This window comes from Lycorma delicatula, chromosome 13 (genome assembly GCF_047948215.1).
Source record: "Lycorma delicatula isolate Av1 chromosome 13, ASM4794821v1, whole genome shotgun sequence".
In the NCBI taxonomy this organism is placed as follows: Eukaryota; Metazoa; Arthropoda; class Insecta; order Hemiptera; family Fulgoridae; genus Lycorma; species Lycorma delicatula.
Genome location: NC_134467.1, coordinates 22,476,735 through 22,495,960, shown reverse-complemented (window position 1 = coordinate 22,495,960; position 19,226 = coordinate 22,476,735). Strand labels below are relative to the sequence as shown.

Below are 19,226 nucleotides of genomic sequence, written 5' to 3'. Positions count from 1 at the left end.
TCAAATAAGATCTGGTTTTTTTTTTAAAAGAAAGTTCCTTGTTTATATTAATGTTAGATATAGTTGAATTTTTATTCTTGAAAATTAAAGTTTAAAAAATCAACATTCAAAGTGTGGTAGAATATTTACAGTGTGATTCCAAATTGTATGGTAATCTGTCACGGGATAATTCTGTAGGAAAGAATATGAAAAAAGTTCATATACACATAGGTCGGAAAGCTATACATTTGTGAGTTTCGCCTCACAAAATGTTTAGCCATACTTTCTGCTGCCTATGTGAAATTAAATTGTACTAAAATTCTTAGGGTACGAATTGAGAGGTAAATTTGGTGCTTTGTTATGAGTTTTGATCTAGGAAATTGAATAAAAGTGATCCCAAACCTCTTTCTTACTTAGGTCTTAAGAAAAATGGGGTAAAACATGAAAACGTTTTGTCGGAAAATACTTTAAGGTTTGACGTAAAATAACTTTGTTAATTTATCTATAAACAAATAAAAATTTGTAGTTAACTTTGTAGAGAATTTAATTCTTAGAAAACTGATGTAAATAATTTCTATTAAAATTAAGCACAAATTTGAGAAGTTTAACTTTAATTAGAAATAAAACACACAAACTGAATCGGAAATACAATATGATTTTAAACGAAATGTTTGAACAACATAATATAGATGAAAACAAATAGAAAACTTATCAACAACAGAAAATAACAAATAAAAAATAAATTTAAAAAAAATAAAAATCACATACTTTTAGTTTTTTCTAAAAATGATTAAATATCAAAACAGTTACTTGATAAATCTGCAAACATTTCTTCAAAGCAGTTGCTCAATGTGGCCACCATTCTCTTCATAGTTGGGCATGTCTAATAGCATGTTAATTGTTCCTAATAGTAGTAGCGCTCCAGCTTCTATTATACAATGTCCCAATTCTTCTTGTGTGCCAATACGTGTGAAATAGATTAACGACGTCATCCAATCCCAAAGGTAAAAGTACGCTGGTGTAAGATCAGGAATTTAAGTTGACCATTTTACCAATCCATTTAGACAATTCATTGCTTACTAAATTTGTTATATAAATGAGTCATCACATCACAACTGTAGTGAGTAGGTATGCCATCATTGAAAAATCACATCTTCACCCTATCTGCCAGTGGAATATCTTCCAAGAGTTCCATCAGATTGATAACCTCATAGGTTATCACTAAGAAAACCACACCACACATTAAATGAAAATGTTTTAAATGACCTCAAATCATTAAATGACTTGTGGCACTGCTACGGGGATTTTCTTCTGCCCAAGTGTGAGTGTTTCAATAATTTACATTGTCATTTCTTCTTGTAAAACAGGATTAATCAGTAATTAGAATATTACTTATGAAATCAGGATAATGTTCACATTTTCTTATTATCCATCAACAGAATTTCATCCCGTTTATAAAAAATCAGATGGTAATAACACTTTTACACGTGTTATGTGGATTGGTTATAATTTAGCGCCCGTAATATTTGCCATACACTTGATTGTATGACAAACTTCTGGTGCTTGAGGTGGAGATACTTGTACCACATTCAGCATTTTTGGTATTTCTCACAAAACGTTCACAACCAGCATCAAATCACGGTTTAAGCATACCTGTTTCTTGAACTCACCTCTCCAAAGCCTTAAATGTTTTATTATAATCTGGTACTCTTCGATCTGGATAATTTTCCCTTCATTCACGCACAGCAGCCAATCCATTTTTATTTACTTTACCATAAATTAATAACATGTCTGTCAACTCTCCAAATGAAAACAAATTTGTGATATCCCCTGTTGTGAATGACTGATTAAATAGAAATTAAAATTGAACTTCTCAAATTTGTGTTTAATTTTAATAGATGTTACTTTCATCAATTTTCTCAGAATTAAATTCCATTCAAAGTTAACTTGGAATTTTTATTTGTTTATTGGTAAATTAAGTTATTTTATTCCAAACCTGAAAAAAAGTGTATTTTCCTACAAAATGTTTTTGTGTTTTACTTTGTTTTTGTTAAAACCTAAGTGAGATATAGGTTTAGCCTTTATTCAATTTCTTAGATCAGAAACCTTAAAAAAGCATCAAATTTACCCTTGATTTGTATCCCAAGAATTTTAGTATGGATTAATTTCACAGAGGAAGTAGAAAGTAGGACTAAATGTTTCACTAGACGAAACTCTCTAACAAATCATTTCCTGACTTATGTTTATATGAACTTTTTTTTTTTATTTGGCTATAGAATAATCTCCTGAGATATTGCCATGCAGTTTGGAATCACCTGCATATATATCTCAACAAATTATATGTTTCAAGCAAAGCCAACATCTTGAAACAACCAAAAGAAGTTATAATAATGAAAATTCTTTTTGAACACCTGATATTTTTATGTCAGAAGTGCCAATTTGAACATCAGCTACTAAATAATTTTTCTGCTGTTGCCATTTGTCTCTTAAATTATTGAATGACTTTTGTAATTAATTTTATCTATATTTATTATCATTTAATTTTTTAAATTTATTTATAGATGGTGGCTTTGATGATTGGTGTTATTTATTTTGGACAAGAGTATGATCAAGATGGTGTTATTAATATTAACGGAGCACTTTTTATTTGTATAAGTAATATGACATTTCAAAATATATTTTCTGTTATTAGTGTGAGTATAAGAAACTTAATAATATCTGAACTAGTTTTGTGATCGTTCATGTTGTACCAAATTACCAAATTGCTCTTTACAATAAAATTTAATTCATTTTAATTTAAAATTAAAATGAAATCAATGGTAATTCATTGTCAAAAATAATTTTACTTTAGCAATATTGTGAGTATTTTCATCAAGGACACTTGGACAGTGTATAATGAAAAATACACAGAAGTATCCCCGTGAAGAACTCTCCCATAAATAAACATCTGACTCAAAGACGGAATAAAATATGAAAAATTAAAGAATTTATATGTAACCATTGAGAAATAGATTGGTAATGTTTGGTGTGGAGGAGAAACAGTTTGTAGTAGTGGTGGCTTGGTGGGTTGGCAATTAAAACCTTCCGCTGATTCTCCATCACATCTCTAACAAAAAAAAAAAAAAAAAAATTATATCTGAAAACTTTCACAAATTAATAAATTAAAAATTCAAACAGCTTATTAAAATAAAATATGGACTGTTAAGCATAATAAGTATACCAAGAACCATGTTATTCAATAATTAAGTTTTATTTCACTATTGATAATGTAAGTTTCCAGCTACATAATAACTATTATATTATTATGTACATTTTTGAAGACTTTTTTTAAAAAAAAACTTATTTTGTGACTAGTTTCCAGGTAATCCTGGGCTAAAACCAATTTCTCTGATCTTCTACATTTATAATAAGCCAAATACCTCATTTTTCTAGTTTGCCATTTAGTGTCTTAGACATTACATAATCAATCAAATCTTCTTTTCATTGTAATGCGTTCCATGAGTTTTGTCATTTGGTATGTAGCTCACTGATAATTATTTGAAAATTTTATGTTTGTTTTACTGTATTTGGGAAAAAAGTTTAATTTATGGAAGAATAATTCATGGAAATTATATCATGATAAATACTAATATGTCATTGTATGTTCAGGAATTTCTGGTTAAAAATATTCCCACAGTTATTGTATTCATTTTCTGTGGCTCTATTATGACATTTTTCTTGGATGAAATAAACTTACCAGAATCTGCATTCTGGAAATGTTTTGAAGAGTGACATAATGTGTTTCAAGTTATGGTGATAACTTTATAAGTGTCGGCATAAACACAGGTGAATAATGGAAAACCTTTTATCTAGAAGTGTTGGGTTCAAATCCTAGTCAGATTTGAGATTTTCCGTATCTACCATATTTAAATTACTATACTATACCATAATAAAATTTCTGTACCATATTCCTTTGTAATAATTTTAGGTTCATCTAGTAAATTAATCATGAAATTTAAAAAAAAAAGAAAATTTACACAAACTTTCAGTGGTAATATTATTAATGTAAAAAAAAAACGCATTTAGTGCTTTAGAGAAGATCAAAGTCTTTTAAATTAATGTATTTTGCTAGCACATGTCAACCATTTTTTTAATATATATTTATTTGAGTGAATGAAGGTGGAACCTTCATTATATACATATATATATATTAAATTTTTTAATAATTTTATTTGTTTATTATTTGCAGGTATTCTGTTCAGAATTACCAATATTTATGAGAGAACATTTTAATGGGATGTATCGAACAGACGTTTATTTTTTGTGTAAAACATTAGCAGAAGTTCCTATATTTCTTGCTATACCTCTACTATTTACTGTCGTTATGTACTATATGATTAACTTAAATCCTGACCCTTTAAAATTTATACAAGCAGCGATTATTATAACACTCGTCAGCACTGTTGCCACTTCTTTTGGTAAACTGTATTGATTTTTTTTTCTTAATTTAAGTTATATTTAACAATTATAAACTTTTTAAAAGTGTACTATAATACACTTTTTAAACTGGTAAAATTATAAAACACTATCTTTGAGGTAGTTTTCTTGCTAAGTTCAGAGATTAACTACAAGAGCACTGAGTGTTGCAGCATTAATAGCTGTGGCAGTGGTGTTCAAACTGGGTTTTGAAAGATCTTTATTTATGTTGTTTATATTTAAGTTTTCAGAAATGTGTTGATAACATTTCTAGATTTAGAGAAAGCATATGACTGCATCCACACAGAAACCTTACTAAAAATTCTAAGATACCTCAGACTGCATACCAAATTAATCATGATAAAACTGCCCCTCTCAAAGATTAAGTCAAAGGTAAAATTCAGAGGCGAGCTCTCGGAACCGTTTGAGATCAAAAGAGGACTGCACAAAGGCAGTGGGTAACACTGTTATATTATTCACGTGCACTCTAGAAATTGGTAATGAGGGTTGGCTCAAAAAATCCACCCCAAAAGTAAAAATAGGCTGAAAAATGAAAACAAACTGTGTTGGTTTCGCCAATGACTTCATACTGCTAGCAAACATCATTGACGAAGCTAAATCACAATTATTAGAACTTCAAAATTGGCCTCAAAGTATCATTCAAAAAGACAGAAATTATGCCCCAAAAACCAGTGCGATTGAAAGAAGTAAACATAAATGGTAATAAAAATAAAAATAGTAACCCAATTTAAATACTTCAGAGAAATAATAGCAAACGAAAAAACCTCGATTCAAATAAGAAGTAACAAACTAGCTAAAGCTCAAAAATTAGCCTGGTACACTTACAATAAAAAATGCCTATCACTAAACACAAAATTAAGACACTAAAACACAATTACAAAATCAGAAGCCACTTATATAGCAGAAACACTCTTCCATGATGAACGAACACTCAAAGACAGACAAACAGATTCCAGAAAATCAAAAGAAGAATTGGAAGAACTTGCATCAGTGAAAGTACCAGTAAGATTGGCAGCAGTGAATTGTGTTCAACAAAGTCGTGTACAGAAAGTTAGAACCCATCACAGATACCTTGCGTAAGAAGAGACTAGAATTCTTTGGACATAATAGGATGCAAGATTCAAGACTTCTGAAACTGCTAGCATAGTACGTACAATCTCGACTCGAAAAACACCAAAACAGGATGCAGGCGGATCAGAGAAATAAGAGAGGCTCTGAAAAAAAGGAAATAGGCTTTACACCTGAATTCACCTCAGATAAAATACAATTAAACAAGAAAATCAAGAACAAAAACACTCACATGAAAAAACTCTTAACATGAACATTTTCAACACTATAAAGGGCACAAAGATTGGAACGTATGAAAAAGTACTGGGAGGACTGCAAGGCCTAAACAGTCTCATCGAAGAGATTTGGATAATGGACTGACTAAAGTGATCCTATGCGGTCATAAAAAATAATAATTTAAGTTTTCATAGGGTTAGTGATGTATGTTGATCTTGAACATGAAAACTGTATGTTATTGGCCTGACTAAGGATATTGAAAAATTAGTCATTAGAATTTACGAGGATTATGTTTTTTTGTTCAAGGTCTGATCGGTCATGAAATTAAAACCACAGTGAAAAAAAAAATTTTTTATTTGTAACAAGTACTTACATAGTCGCCACTTCGATTTAGACATTTGTCATAGCGTGGTACCAACTTTCCAATACCCTCGTCATAGAACGGAGCCGCCGCCTGTGCTTTCAGCCGTGTTTCTACGCTGGTCTGCAGCTCGATGTCTGTGCCAAAATGTTGTCCTCCTAGTCAGCGTTTCATGTGAACAAAGAGGTGAAAATCGGATTGAACCAAGTTCCAGGCTGTATGGTGGGTGATCAAACACTTCCCAACAAAAACGCTGCAGGAGCTTCTTTGTTACAGCTGCAGTGTGTGAGCATTGTGCGGAAGAGCATGGAGAAAGATAATGCCTGATGACAACATTCCTCTCTGCTTATTCTGAATTGCCCTGAAACAAATCACTCGATACAGAAATTGTGAACCGACGATTTTCTTGAATTTCCTCATCCATTCGCTCAACGAGATCATCAGTTGACACTCACTTCCTTCCCTGACCGCCTGCATCATGAACATCTGAATGTCCTGCTTTAAAGTTCCTGCACCATTCTCACACTTTGCTGTCACTCATTGAAGCTTCACCGTACACATTACTTATTCGTCGATTAATTTCAGCTGCATTACACCCCTCAGCCTGAAGAAATAGAATTACCGCACGCACTTCACACTTGGCAGGAGATGCTATTGTTGTAGACATGTTTACATGCTAGCTGTGTGTTCAGAACTAAACTAAGTGACGCGGCATGATTGAAGGCAATACTAAAGATGCTGCGCAACACATGCGCAAAGGTTCATCTGATTGTTGCGCGGGTTTTTATTTCGCAACCGATCAGACCTTGAAAAAAAATAATCCTCGTACAATTCATTACACTTGTATTTACAGTTTAGGTTCTTATTATTCACAAAATAAGTAAATTACATATCACATAAATTACATATCACAATTCTGATTCTACTATTTAATGTACAATTTCTAATGAAAATCTATACAAAATTAAGAAGTTAGTATTGCTACTACAAAATTAATAATAAACTTTATACAAGGCTTATTTATTTACTTATACTATTTAAAAAGAAAATTAGCTTATACTTTTATCATTGTGTAACAACAACTTGTCCTGTGTTCGAATTGAATTCAGTGTTCATTGTCTCATACCAGATCACAGAACAGAACATTGCCAAACTTTTGTCAGAAATCAATGTATGCTCATGAAGCACTCTTTGCTTAAATGCTCAACTGTTATTACACACATTCTTTTTAGGTTTTCGCACAAACAATTTCTTTGCTAGTCCTTGGTAGTAATTATATCATGACAAGACCTAGACCTAGACCATGACAAGACCTTCTGTGTGAAAAAGCAGCCGACCCACCATCCTCTGTTCAATCAAGCTCAGTGATTTAAAACCTGTTATCCTATACAACTTATTATCCAAATTTCTGTACTGATCCATTCATCTTCTACACCATTTTTTACCACATCTTCTTTGTAGATATTAAACAACGTTAGTGATAAGCAGTGCCCTTGCTTTTGTACTTTCCTTTACAAGTTGAATCAATCAGTGCGAGAATCCTCTTATTTCATAGCCATTTCCGAATTCAAGAACAATATCCTTATGTTTCTGTTAAAGTTTTTAATATATCTGTTAATTTATTAATTTGACAAAATCAGATTTTTTTATTTTTATTTTTACGAAACATACTCTTGTTTCTTTTTTACCTCTTTTTATATTTTATGTTGGAAATAGAAATTAATAGCATGGGAAAAAATGTTTTCTTAAATGTCTGTTATATTAACAAAAATTTATTTATTACTTTATATTTTGGTAAACTTATTAAAATCTTCCAAGTAAAATCCAAAAAATTATGTAAAAAATAAAATTAAAATCAAAGCGTTTTAAATAAAATTTAATAAAGGTTTTAATTCTGTCTCTGTAATACAAACAATAACATTTAGTTTATAAAAAAAAAAGTTTAACAATAAAAGAGTAATATAATACCCTGCAATTTTTTTTAAATTTGTACAATTACTTCATTTATTATATGCTTTTATTAAATAGGTCTTGTAGCATTTTTATTATTTTTTCTTTTTTTTTTTAGGTTATTTAGTATCTTGTGTGAGCTCAAGTGTTTCAGTTGCTTTATCGATTGGTCCACCTGTTGTGATACCATTTTTACTGTTTGGAGGATTTTTTCTTAATGCTGGGTAATTATTTATTATATATATATATATATATATTTTATTATTTCTTTTAAAAAATTTCACGTCATTTTAATAAATCTGGTAAATGTGGATGATATTCCAGTGCAGTCTTGTGTTTGTCGACCAAAAACTGCTTTATAAAAAATCTGTGTGAATAGGCACACTGCATTGATGATAAATGAAATCATTTTTCCATATTTCAATAATGTTTTCTTATTTTTTCAGCTCAATAATGCCAGTTCACTGTTGTGCCTTCTGGAACCCATTCTTCCAAGACTATGACATAGATATCAAAAAATTGAATGACCATTACTTTAACAAGCTTTTTCATAACTGATGATGACTGTTGTTTGATCTCAGGATTTAAGAAAGATCCACCAGTAATGATTTTTTTTAAAAGTTGAGATCAATATTAAGCTGCTGCTGCTGCATATCTGCAAATTTCCTTACAGCTTTCTTTTTTATCTGATTTAAGAACATTAAGGACCATCTCAGGATTCACTTAACATGTTGAGATTTTCATCACAATTTTTTCTACACATTATCTTCGTCTGTGTTCATGGCTTTGGCTGTCATTTAAAACACATAGTTTGCAGTCTTCTCAAACAACCTAGCTAATTTTTTGTACATTTTCTTTGGTTCTTGAAGTGGAAGATCATCCAGGTTGTTATCACGTTCCACTTTCTAATGTTCTTCACTGAATCATTGTGTCACTCACTTGCAACCTCCCCATAAACCTCGGTAAGAATTTTAATTATTCCATTGATATTTTATTCGATTTTACTAAAAATTTCAAATTTGCACCTCGATCAGCTTTTAAACTTAGCATTATTCTTTTCCTTTTTCCTGTTTAGCCTCTGGTAATTACCGATCAGATAATACTTTAGAGGATGAAATGTTTGAGTGTAAATGAAGTGTTGTCTTGTACAGTCTCAGTTCGACCATTCGTGAGATGTGTGGTTAATTGAAACCCAACCATCAAAGAACACCAGTATCCACAATCTAGTATTCAAATCCGTGTAAAAATAACTGACTTTACTAGGATTTGAACGTTGGAAATCTCGACTTCCAAATCAGCTGATTTGGGTAGACGCGTTCACCACTATACCAATCCTAGCATTATTCCACCACCAACTGAACTAAATAATGACTCACAATCAACTGAATGGTTGAGAATGTTGATGTTAAGCAGATTCAGACACATCTAAGTACTCTGTCAAAAAGCTCACAATCAGTTCTCACAGCTTTCTCTAAGAAGTAGAAACACAGTCATACTATTTAATACATACCTTGTATTAGTTCTGCATTGTAGAAAATTTTATTTAATGGATGATAGCATTTTATGTAATTTCTCTGCATTGTTTTTCATATTTCTATTACAATACAGATTTCTCATCCTGGTGTTTCTTATAAATATGTTGTGTTTGTAGAGGAAATTTTTTTTAAGTCTTGTCCATATTTTTAGTGAAAATGAAAATTGAATTTAAAAAAAAAATGTTAAAAGCTGTCACAAAAAACTTTTTCAAAAACATTTCCCTAAATGAATAATTACTTTCAAAAAATTTTAATTTGGAAAAATTGGTCTGCTGATGATGTATTAAAAACTGTGAAAGCACTACAGATAGACGATTGTTCTTATCTTTTATTTGAACTGTGTCTGGTAGAGTTAAATAAATAAATATATATATACCACCAGTTGGTCTAGTGGTAAAATTTGTTATTGTAAATCAGCTGATTACAAAGTTGAGATTTCTTAGGTACAAATCATAATAGATAGTTGCTTTTATTCAGATTTGAATACTTAATTATGGATACCAGTGTCCTTTTGGTGGCTGGGGTTCAATTAACCACACGTATCAGGAATGGTAGGCCTGAGTGTGTTCAAGACTACACGTTTTTATATTACTGCATATATGTTTTTTTGTCTTTGCTAATGATTTTTATCTGTTATAGATCGGTACCACCATATTTTAAATGGTTGAGTAATCTTTCATGGTTTAAGTATGGTAATGAAGCATTATTAATAAATCAATGGGCCAGTGTCGGTAATATAACATGTTCACGTCTTAATTCAACTTGTCCAAGAGATGGTCATATTATTCTGGAAACTTTCAATTTCCATGAGGTATGTGATATATTAGTTTTAAAGATTATTTAAAGTAAGATTACTGAATAGGCAGATATATTTTATATTACAAAAGGATTGAATTGAAATTTCATTATGTAGTGAAATTTTAGCAGAGTGAAATATTACTCAGGGAATGATGTTGTTGACCTGAGTTATAAATGTTTAAAATTTAGATGAAAATTCCCTGTTTTGGTTGTCTAGGCTTATGAAATAGATATCTTAGAGGTTATATCTGATGATGAGATTCTTTGCATTTTATCCCCACCCAGCAGTAAAGTTCGGTTTTTCACAGCATCAGTTTATCTATTGCTACCTCAGAATTTACGAATTATTATTTAACTTTTACAACTTACACTAATTCATGCCAGGAAAGACAATAAAATAACCTTACTGTGTTGTGATTGATCATCCTTTCACCAACCACTCCTTTAATTTATCCTTGATCCATTCTTCCCTACTTCTGATCCTTATTAATAGTATAAATGTTACTGCTAGGCAATTATTTAGCTGTGGATGGACTCAGGAAGCCTTCTTCTTATACTGTGGCTGCCTAAATAAATGTAATGGTTAAAGTGTTTTATCAAATAAAGCCAGGCTTTCCTAACCTTCCCCCACCAACTTATATAATTTTTTTCTTATCGCTTAGAAAATGTCTTATTAACACTACTAATATTTACTGTTAGCACAGGAAGTGTATGCACTCAGATTTAAGTCTTTATCAATAATAAAACTATCAGTTTTTGAAACAAATTGCATCATCCTTTTCGTTTATTTTATTCTGCGGTTATATTCTTTTTTTACAAATTAAAAAAAAAATTAACAATAAGAACAAAAGAGGTAATTTTGTTTTATCTTTCTATTATATGCATCTTGACTTTTGATCGTAGGTATCTCTAGATCATAGGTATCTTGACTTTTAAGATAGATCATCCTTTTCTTATCACTTAAATTTTTCTTTTCTTTTTTTAAGAAAAAATTTTATAAGTTTTATTTTTTATTGCCAAGTATGGTAACACTGCCATAAAATTGTATAGGCATTTATAAATTATATACGTCAGTTTTCATTATGTAATACACTGATTTCTGTCTCCTTTTTTTCCTTTAATTTTAAATTTTTCTCTAGATGCTGGACTACTTTTTTAATTCAATACTTTTTCTGTTTTTTTTTTGTCTTCAGTCATTTGACTGGTTTGATGCAGCCCTCCAAGATTTAATATATGATTACTTTTTCTGTAATTTTTTTAAAATATATTTGATGTTGATGAGATCACTTTGAAAATTTATGAAATTTCTTTCTTCAAAGATTATATTTATTGGGTTTTACTTTCCTGGCCAATATCTCTAGAGCTATGATACAAGAAGGAAAATTTTGTAATCAGTAAAAAAGGTTGGATTTGGGTTTTTTCACATTTCTCGACATTTCATGACCCACAAATCCGAAAAAACAAAAAAGCGGGAGTTAATATTATTGTTTACCCCCACTATAAGGGTACATACTTTGTACATATGTTTTAGTGTGTTTAAAGCTTAATAATGTTTGACTGAGTAAACTGATTTTGATGAAATTTGACACAAATTTATGTACATGCAGTTGGTAAAATTTTTGGGGTCATTTCCAGGGGATGGGGAGGATTTGAGGGTCAATTTTTCAAAATGATGCAAACATGACCCCCACTTTATATTAAGCACATGGATACTTGCTTATCTTACCATTTTAAAAAAAAATTCTCCCCATAATTGGGGAAGAGAAGACTCTTCCCCAAAAATCGAAAAAAGTCATCTTTTTATTTATTGCATATTTTTTTTGTCTTCCAATAGTACAAGTTGCCAAAAAAAAAAATACTTTGTGGGTGGGAGAGCCGATCAAAGTTTAAAAGAATAAATAACCAGTGACAGGAAAGAGTAATTAATGTTTTTGTTGGTTCATCTTTTTTTCCAAACATTCACTGGATCCATCCTATGGACATAGAAATCTTCAGAGGTATTGCATCCTGTAAAATATTACTCTCCGCAATCTTCCTAATCCATTCTAGGCTTTATAATATAAAACAAAAAGAGCAGTTAAAGTTATTTTCTTTACACAGAAAATGTCATATTAATTTTACATTTATTTATTTTGTTTTTTTTTTCAGTCTGATTATATCAATGATTACGTCTGCTTGATATTATTAACGATTGGATTCCGGTTTCTAGCGTTCCTAGCACTCCTTTATAGGACATACAGGCGACAAACATAATTCTCTTTCTTTTTGTTTGTTTATCTAATAAACTTTTATATTTAAAAGATAAAAACAATGATTTTTTTATTAGTATATTTTATTTGTTTTTTCTTCCGTTTTACTTTTTGTCATAAAGGTTTTATTTTATTTTTTTTGTTACAGTATTATTTGAGATTTATTTGCTTGTTTGTACATCTTAGAAATATAAATTAATTTTATTATATATGTGTGTGTATGTGTTTATATTTATAATTATCTATATTATTGCCAAATATGGTAACACTGCCATAAAATTGTACAGGCATTTATAAATTATATACGTCAGTTTTCATTATGTAATACACTGATTTCTTTCTCCAGTTTTTCCTTTAATTTAAAATTTTTCTCTCGATTCTGGACTTTTTTTTAATTTAATACTTTTTCTGTAATTTTTTTAAAAATATATTTGAAGTTGATGAGATCACTTTGAAAATTTATGAATAAATGAATTACCTCGTTACTTATTATCAAGTTGACAGGAGTACTTTATGAAACTAGTGATGCATACAGTTACCAAAATCTGACTTGTGTGAAAATTTCCTGTTTTTAAAGATAAATAAACCCGATTAATTTTCTTATTTTACCATGACGAATCCTTTTCTTCTTTTTAAAGAAATTGAGAATCCAACATCAAAATAACAGGTTACAAACTCAATTTAGTATATACATCGTGAAATGTTTTTCTTTATAATAAATTTATTATAACTTAACTTATAACTTATTTAACTTTAACTTAATTTACATATCATAAACTACACTTTTTAAGCTATTTTTCCATACAATCACCTCTTTAAGTTCAACCATTTGTCAAATTGTTCATTGTTTTTATATGCAACCTGAAAGAAGACTGCTGTTAGTCCAGTAAGTCACTCAAGAACAGCTGTCTTGTTGTCACTTTCATAGTGGTTCCTGCCAAGAAACTTTTGTAAACCGGTAGAAATCGTTTGGAGCAAGATCTGAACTGTATGGGAATGATCAAAAAACATCCCATCCATAACTTCTGAGAAGTTCACAAGTCTTTTTGTAGAATGTGGATATGCATTGTTGTGAAGCAAACACACTCCTTGAGTAAAATACCACACTAGTGGTTTTAAATTGTCTGACAAAGTTGCATAAAAATTTCTGAATAAGTCAGCATTAATTGCCTCTCTTCAAAGTATAAACACACAAGGTAAGATTCTGTGGGGTTCCAAAAAATTGTGGTGATCATTTTGCACTTCGCAACTGTTTGTCTGATCTTTTTGACTTTGTAGGCAATCAAAAATGATTCCACTAAAGCTATTGACGTTTACACTTTGGTGTATAATGAGAAAACACATGTTTCATCGCTAGAAGTAAGTGATCCAGCATTTCATTGTTATCTCTTTGGTACCTTCCCAGGAATAATAGAATGGGAGACATGAGTTTTTTTTTTTACGATTGTCTGTCAACATTCTTGGGATTCATCAGGCATAAATTTTATAATAATTTAGATGAACATTTTCATTCTCATGTAACAGAGACCTTACCCACCGGGTTGGTCTAGTGGTGAACGCGTCTTCCCAAATCAGCTGATTTGGAAGTCTCGACAGTTCCAGCGTTCAAGTCCTAGTAAAGCCAGTTATTTTTACACGGATTTGAATACACGATCGTGGATATCGGTGTTCTTTGGTGGTTGGGTTTCAATTAACCACACATCTCAGGAATGGTCGAACTGAGAATGTACAAGACTACACTTCATTTACACTCATACATATCATCCTCATTCATCCTCTGAAGTATTATCTGAACGGTAATTACCGGAGGCTTAACAGGAAAAAGAAAGAAAGAAATGTAACAGAGGCCTTGAACATACAGGAAATTTATCACTGAAACACCAGTTCTCTTTAACACTTATCACTGAAACACCAGTTCTCTTTAACACATCTGTCGATCTGCTCATTCAGCTGTTCAATAATGACAGCTGAATATTCTTGTTATGAACAAGCAATAGATGTTCTTCCTACTGTAAATAAACACTAAACCAGTTACTTATATTAACCTTCATTCATTACACTGTTACCGTATATGGCAGTAATTTAACAATGAATTTCCAAAGGACAAAACACCTTGTGCATTCAAATAATTGTATGACCGATCATACCACACGGTCGGCAGGATTTTCAATTTTTTTATCCACATATAAACATAATACGCAAAATCACTCCATGTCACAGTACAGTTACAAAATTTCATACAGCACTAGTAGAACAACTACTGAGACCAGCTGGTCTTCATCCGTTGTTGTGAGTGAAACTGCGCGGGGCATGCAATGCATAAATGATTCTTACTTTCTGGACAACATAACAACTTTATTTGTTTAGAAATAAAAGTTTAATAATAAATGTTTCATTTATACTTGAAGAATGAATCAAGTTAATATTTGTTAATTTTATTCTAACTATATATATTTTAAGTATCCTATCCCAACTTGATATAATGTTAGCAAAATGTTTTTCTATTTAAAAAAATTGGATTAATTTATTGCTAATTGTAACAAAATTTTATCTATAGTTTTCAAAGTGGTCCTGTTAAATTAATAACTTTTTTTATTAATTTCAAACTTTTTTAAACAGTTGTAATATAAAGATTTATTATTCAGTTTTATTTTATATTATTTTTAATTAGTTTTATTTGACAGAAGACTGTTAAGTTTTGGTCTCATCCAGTCTCAGGCTAACCATTCCTGAAACAGTACCATTAATAGAATCCCATTTATAAATTTACTTCTGTAATGACAGGATGTAGAGTCAATTAAATTCTAATTAATAGGTATCTTTAATAATTTATACCTTAGAACTCTCAGCTGATTTTGAAGTAGAGTTCTAATGTTCAAATTGTAGTAAAGGTGGATTTGAATACTAGATTGTGGATACTGGTGTTCTTTGATGCTTGGATTTCAATTAACCACACCTGTCAGGAATGGTTGATCCAGGGACATTTACATTCATACATTTCATCCTCTGAATACCATACAGTGGTTCCGGAGATTAAACGAAAAAAGAAAGAAAAAATATATATCTTTAATTGGATTTTAATTTTTGTTCAGCAAAATGATTTATCTTGTTCGGATTGACAATAATATTAACCTCTTGTCCAATTATGGGTTGAATTGTTTGTGAAATGTTATATTTCCAAAAAGGAAATTTAACCCTAGTTGCTAATTTGATCTCTTTTGATTTTATATAGAGAGTTTTAATGAAAGATATTTGATAATGTATACTTATATTAAACATATTGTATTTATACACACTTATTTTAATATATTAGTTTTTTCACTAACAAAATCTGTTTTATATAAGTGTAGATGGATGCTTACATCCATGTTCGTTAATAACTACAAATTCTTTTGACACCATTTAAGAGTGAAAACACTAATAAAAACAAAATATCTAATATGTATAACAAAACAGTGCACAAAAGAAAGCGATGAGCCCATGGATCTACATAGAAACTCTAACAGTAGTGGAATATCTTTTTTTTAAATTTGTTCATGTATTCCAACAAACCAGAAGTCCTACTTAAAATTGTATCATCAAAATATTGTTCAGATCAGCTAATAATTCTTTATGTATATTATATATATATCTACGTGCATCAATATTTTTTTATTATTGATATATTGTTCATTTTTGTTACTATACTTATAAACACTAATCAACAAATTTTTTATTAGAATCATTACTTTGTATCAATAATTTGGTCAGATCAGGTGAGAAATTTTTTTTCCATATGCCATCTTGTTTTATCCGTCCTCCATAGTTATTTTTCACTTCTGCACCCTTATTCGTAACATCCACCTTAACTTTATATTTTCCTTGTTCTTTCTCTCTCCTCATTCTCTTTATATGTCCAAATCAACTGAAGTGTTTTTTCTCCTTACTCTGCCCATCTTACATTCTGTATTTATAAGAGTTTTTTTTTCTTTCTCACTAGATATTTCTTTTGTATTATTTATTCTATAGTATAAATCCTATAGTAAAAATTATAGTTTACAATTACGTACAAACTGTAATAAAACATAGATACTATGGTGAGTTGAAAAACTTTGTTAGGTTTGGAAAAAAGTGAAAATATGTATAAAAATTTGTTAAATATGTGCTATCCAATTTATTTTTGGCTAGCACATATTTAACAACAAATTTTACACATACTGATTATATGTACTGATTTTGACAACCTGTTTTTACTCTTAACAATTCATTATAATGTGTGTAAAACTATTATTATTAAATTAAAAGAAATTATATTGGTGACTACTTGTTACATACATAAACAGTTAATTTATTATTAACACTGCATACAAAACTTTAGTTTTTAAGTTTATCAAATGTTAAAATCATATAATATTGTTTTACACATTATTGTTACTCCTCTGTATCCATTAGTATTTACATTGTGAGGTTAGAAAACTTTGGTGCTACCTAATTTGACCGACAATCAGATGGCACATCATGTTTCATGGTGCCATGAAATGTGCTGAAAATGTTTAAAAATGGGAAATCTCTCAATGTGAACAATATTGTAACAGATATGAAACTCCCGTGGCTGTTTGAAAATCTAGATCAGTGAAGAAGAGTGGCTGTATTTTTTTTTTAGTGTGAAAGGAGTTTTAGAATGAGTTATATTGAAAACTCAGAAGACAGTTGTAGGGAATTGGTTTATGGAGGAAAGCCTGTCTAAAGTTATTGAAGCTCTCAAGGATGGTTTCTTCACCACATTAATGCTCCAAAGTTCAGAGTATTTGGTCAGCACTGGAATAAAACTGTTAGAACACTCTCCCTGGAGACCTCGCTTCATTTGAGTTAATCGTGCTGCTCCCCTAAGTGAAGAACAGACTGAAAGGGAGGAATTTTGCTTTTGATGAGTGTCCTGGCTTGGAACAATGAGTGTGCTCAGATCTTTGACAAAACATGGCAATGTTTGTTTGAAAACTAGTTTCAAAGGGTGCAGAAGTGTATACTGTGCGGGGGGAAACTTTCAAAAATTTATAAAAAATTTAATTTTATTAAAAAACTTTCCTAGTGACTTTTGTATAAAATAATTATATCATGTAACAGTTAACATGGTTAAAAGGTATATAACATGGTTAACATGTCATTAAAATGAGTATTAGTGAATTTCAACAATGCTATTACTGTATTGATCTTCACATTTAAATTTAATTTATATTGTTTTATTCAATTTTTAATATCATTTAATGGTTTTATTAATTACAGTAAGGTCTTTTAATATAAATAAAAAACAATCTTTCTTAAAAAGTTCAGCGTAAAATTCTTTTAAAAATATGACTGTATCAGTATATACATAAAATCAAATTCATAAATGATAAGACAACTTTTCTCAGCTCAGTAATAATGTTGTATAATGTTCATTTAATTTTTTTTCATAATATCTTTCTTAATTATTATATTTTATTAAAATATACTAGAATATATGAACCAGTTCATTAAATCTAGCATCTTATTTTTCTTACGGTGCTATTTTTTTAAGATGTAAAGCCTAAGAAACAATGAAATCATAACCAAAAGCACTGTTTTACAACCAACCAGTCACTGTAAATTTCTTGTATTATTACCCATCCCAAAAATATCAGGTGTTATCATTTCCTAATTGTAGTCTGTAAGACAGTTTAAATGGTTAACAAGATTTAACACAACTACAATAATAACAGTACAAAAACAACAATATTTTACTTAATGTATTGTAACATTAAATAATAATATATTGTAGCTTTAAAATGAACAATAACATTAATAAATGTAATTATTTTTATAAAAGAATTTATTTATAATATATATAGTATTTACTTTATGGTTTTAATGTTTTTATTTAAACACTTCATTATTCATTTTTAATTTACAGCATTATATACAGGGTCCGGCATATAAATCTGACGATTTTGTAGTAATTGTTATGTTGGCACCACTGTCAATGAGAAGGCGGGAGTATTGTACATCGACAGGTCTATTCATGCTATTTCAGTAGCCAGTATGTCGTGGTCGGGTGAACAACAAGCATTTGTGACTGAAGCCTATTTTAATTTAAATCGACACGCGTCTGTTCCTAGTAGGAATACGATATTGTTGCGGGTGAAGAATTTTATGAACACATTGTGTGCTTTAAAAATGAAACCAAAAGGATGAAAACGGACTGTGAGAACGCCTGAAAACATTAACGCTGTAAGGTTAGCTGTTACGCTGTATCCACGACGTTCAGCAGCAAGACATGCTGCTGTGCTAGCCATTTCTGATAGAAGTGTACAACAAAATTTTTCATGCTGACCTGAAATTCCATCCATATAAGATGATGTTAGTGCAGCAACTTAATGCAAATGATTGGGCGTCTCGCAAAGCAGCTTGCGAGGTTGTCCTCGAAAATGTCCACCAGGATGTCATTATTCTTTTAAGTGATGAGGCACAATTTCATCTGTCAGGATTTGTGAATAATCAAAATTACCGTTATCGGGCTTCGCATAATCCACGGCAAATTCTTGAAAAACCACTTCACATTCAATATGTTACAGTTTGGTGTGCAGTTTCAAAGTTCGG

The 19,226-nt window shown here is 30.2% G+C and overlaps 1 protein-coding gene across 1 annotated transcript in view; it reads left to right on the top strand.

Annotated features, from left to right (window-relative positions):
- Positions 1-19,226, top strand: part of LOC142334036 (uncharacterized) — a 160,535-nt gene that overhangs the window by 74,188 nt on the left and 67,121 nt on the right. Inside the window, exons 9-13 of the mRNA XM_075381701.1 lie at positions 2,541-2,672; positions 4,208-4,436; positions 8,169-8,274; positions 10,225-10,396; positions 12,532-12,633. Coding sequence (XP_075237816.1) covers positions 2,541-2,672; positions 4,208-4,436; positions 8,169-8,274; positions 10,225-10,396; positions 12,532-12,633 — 741 coding nt within the window. The remainder of the gene's footprint in view (positions 1-2,540; positions 2,673-4,207; positions 4,437-8,168; positions 8,275-10,224; positions 10,397-12,531; positions 12,634-19,226) is intronic.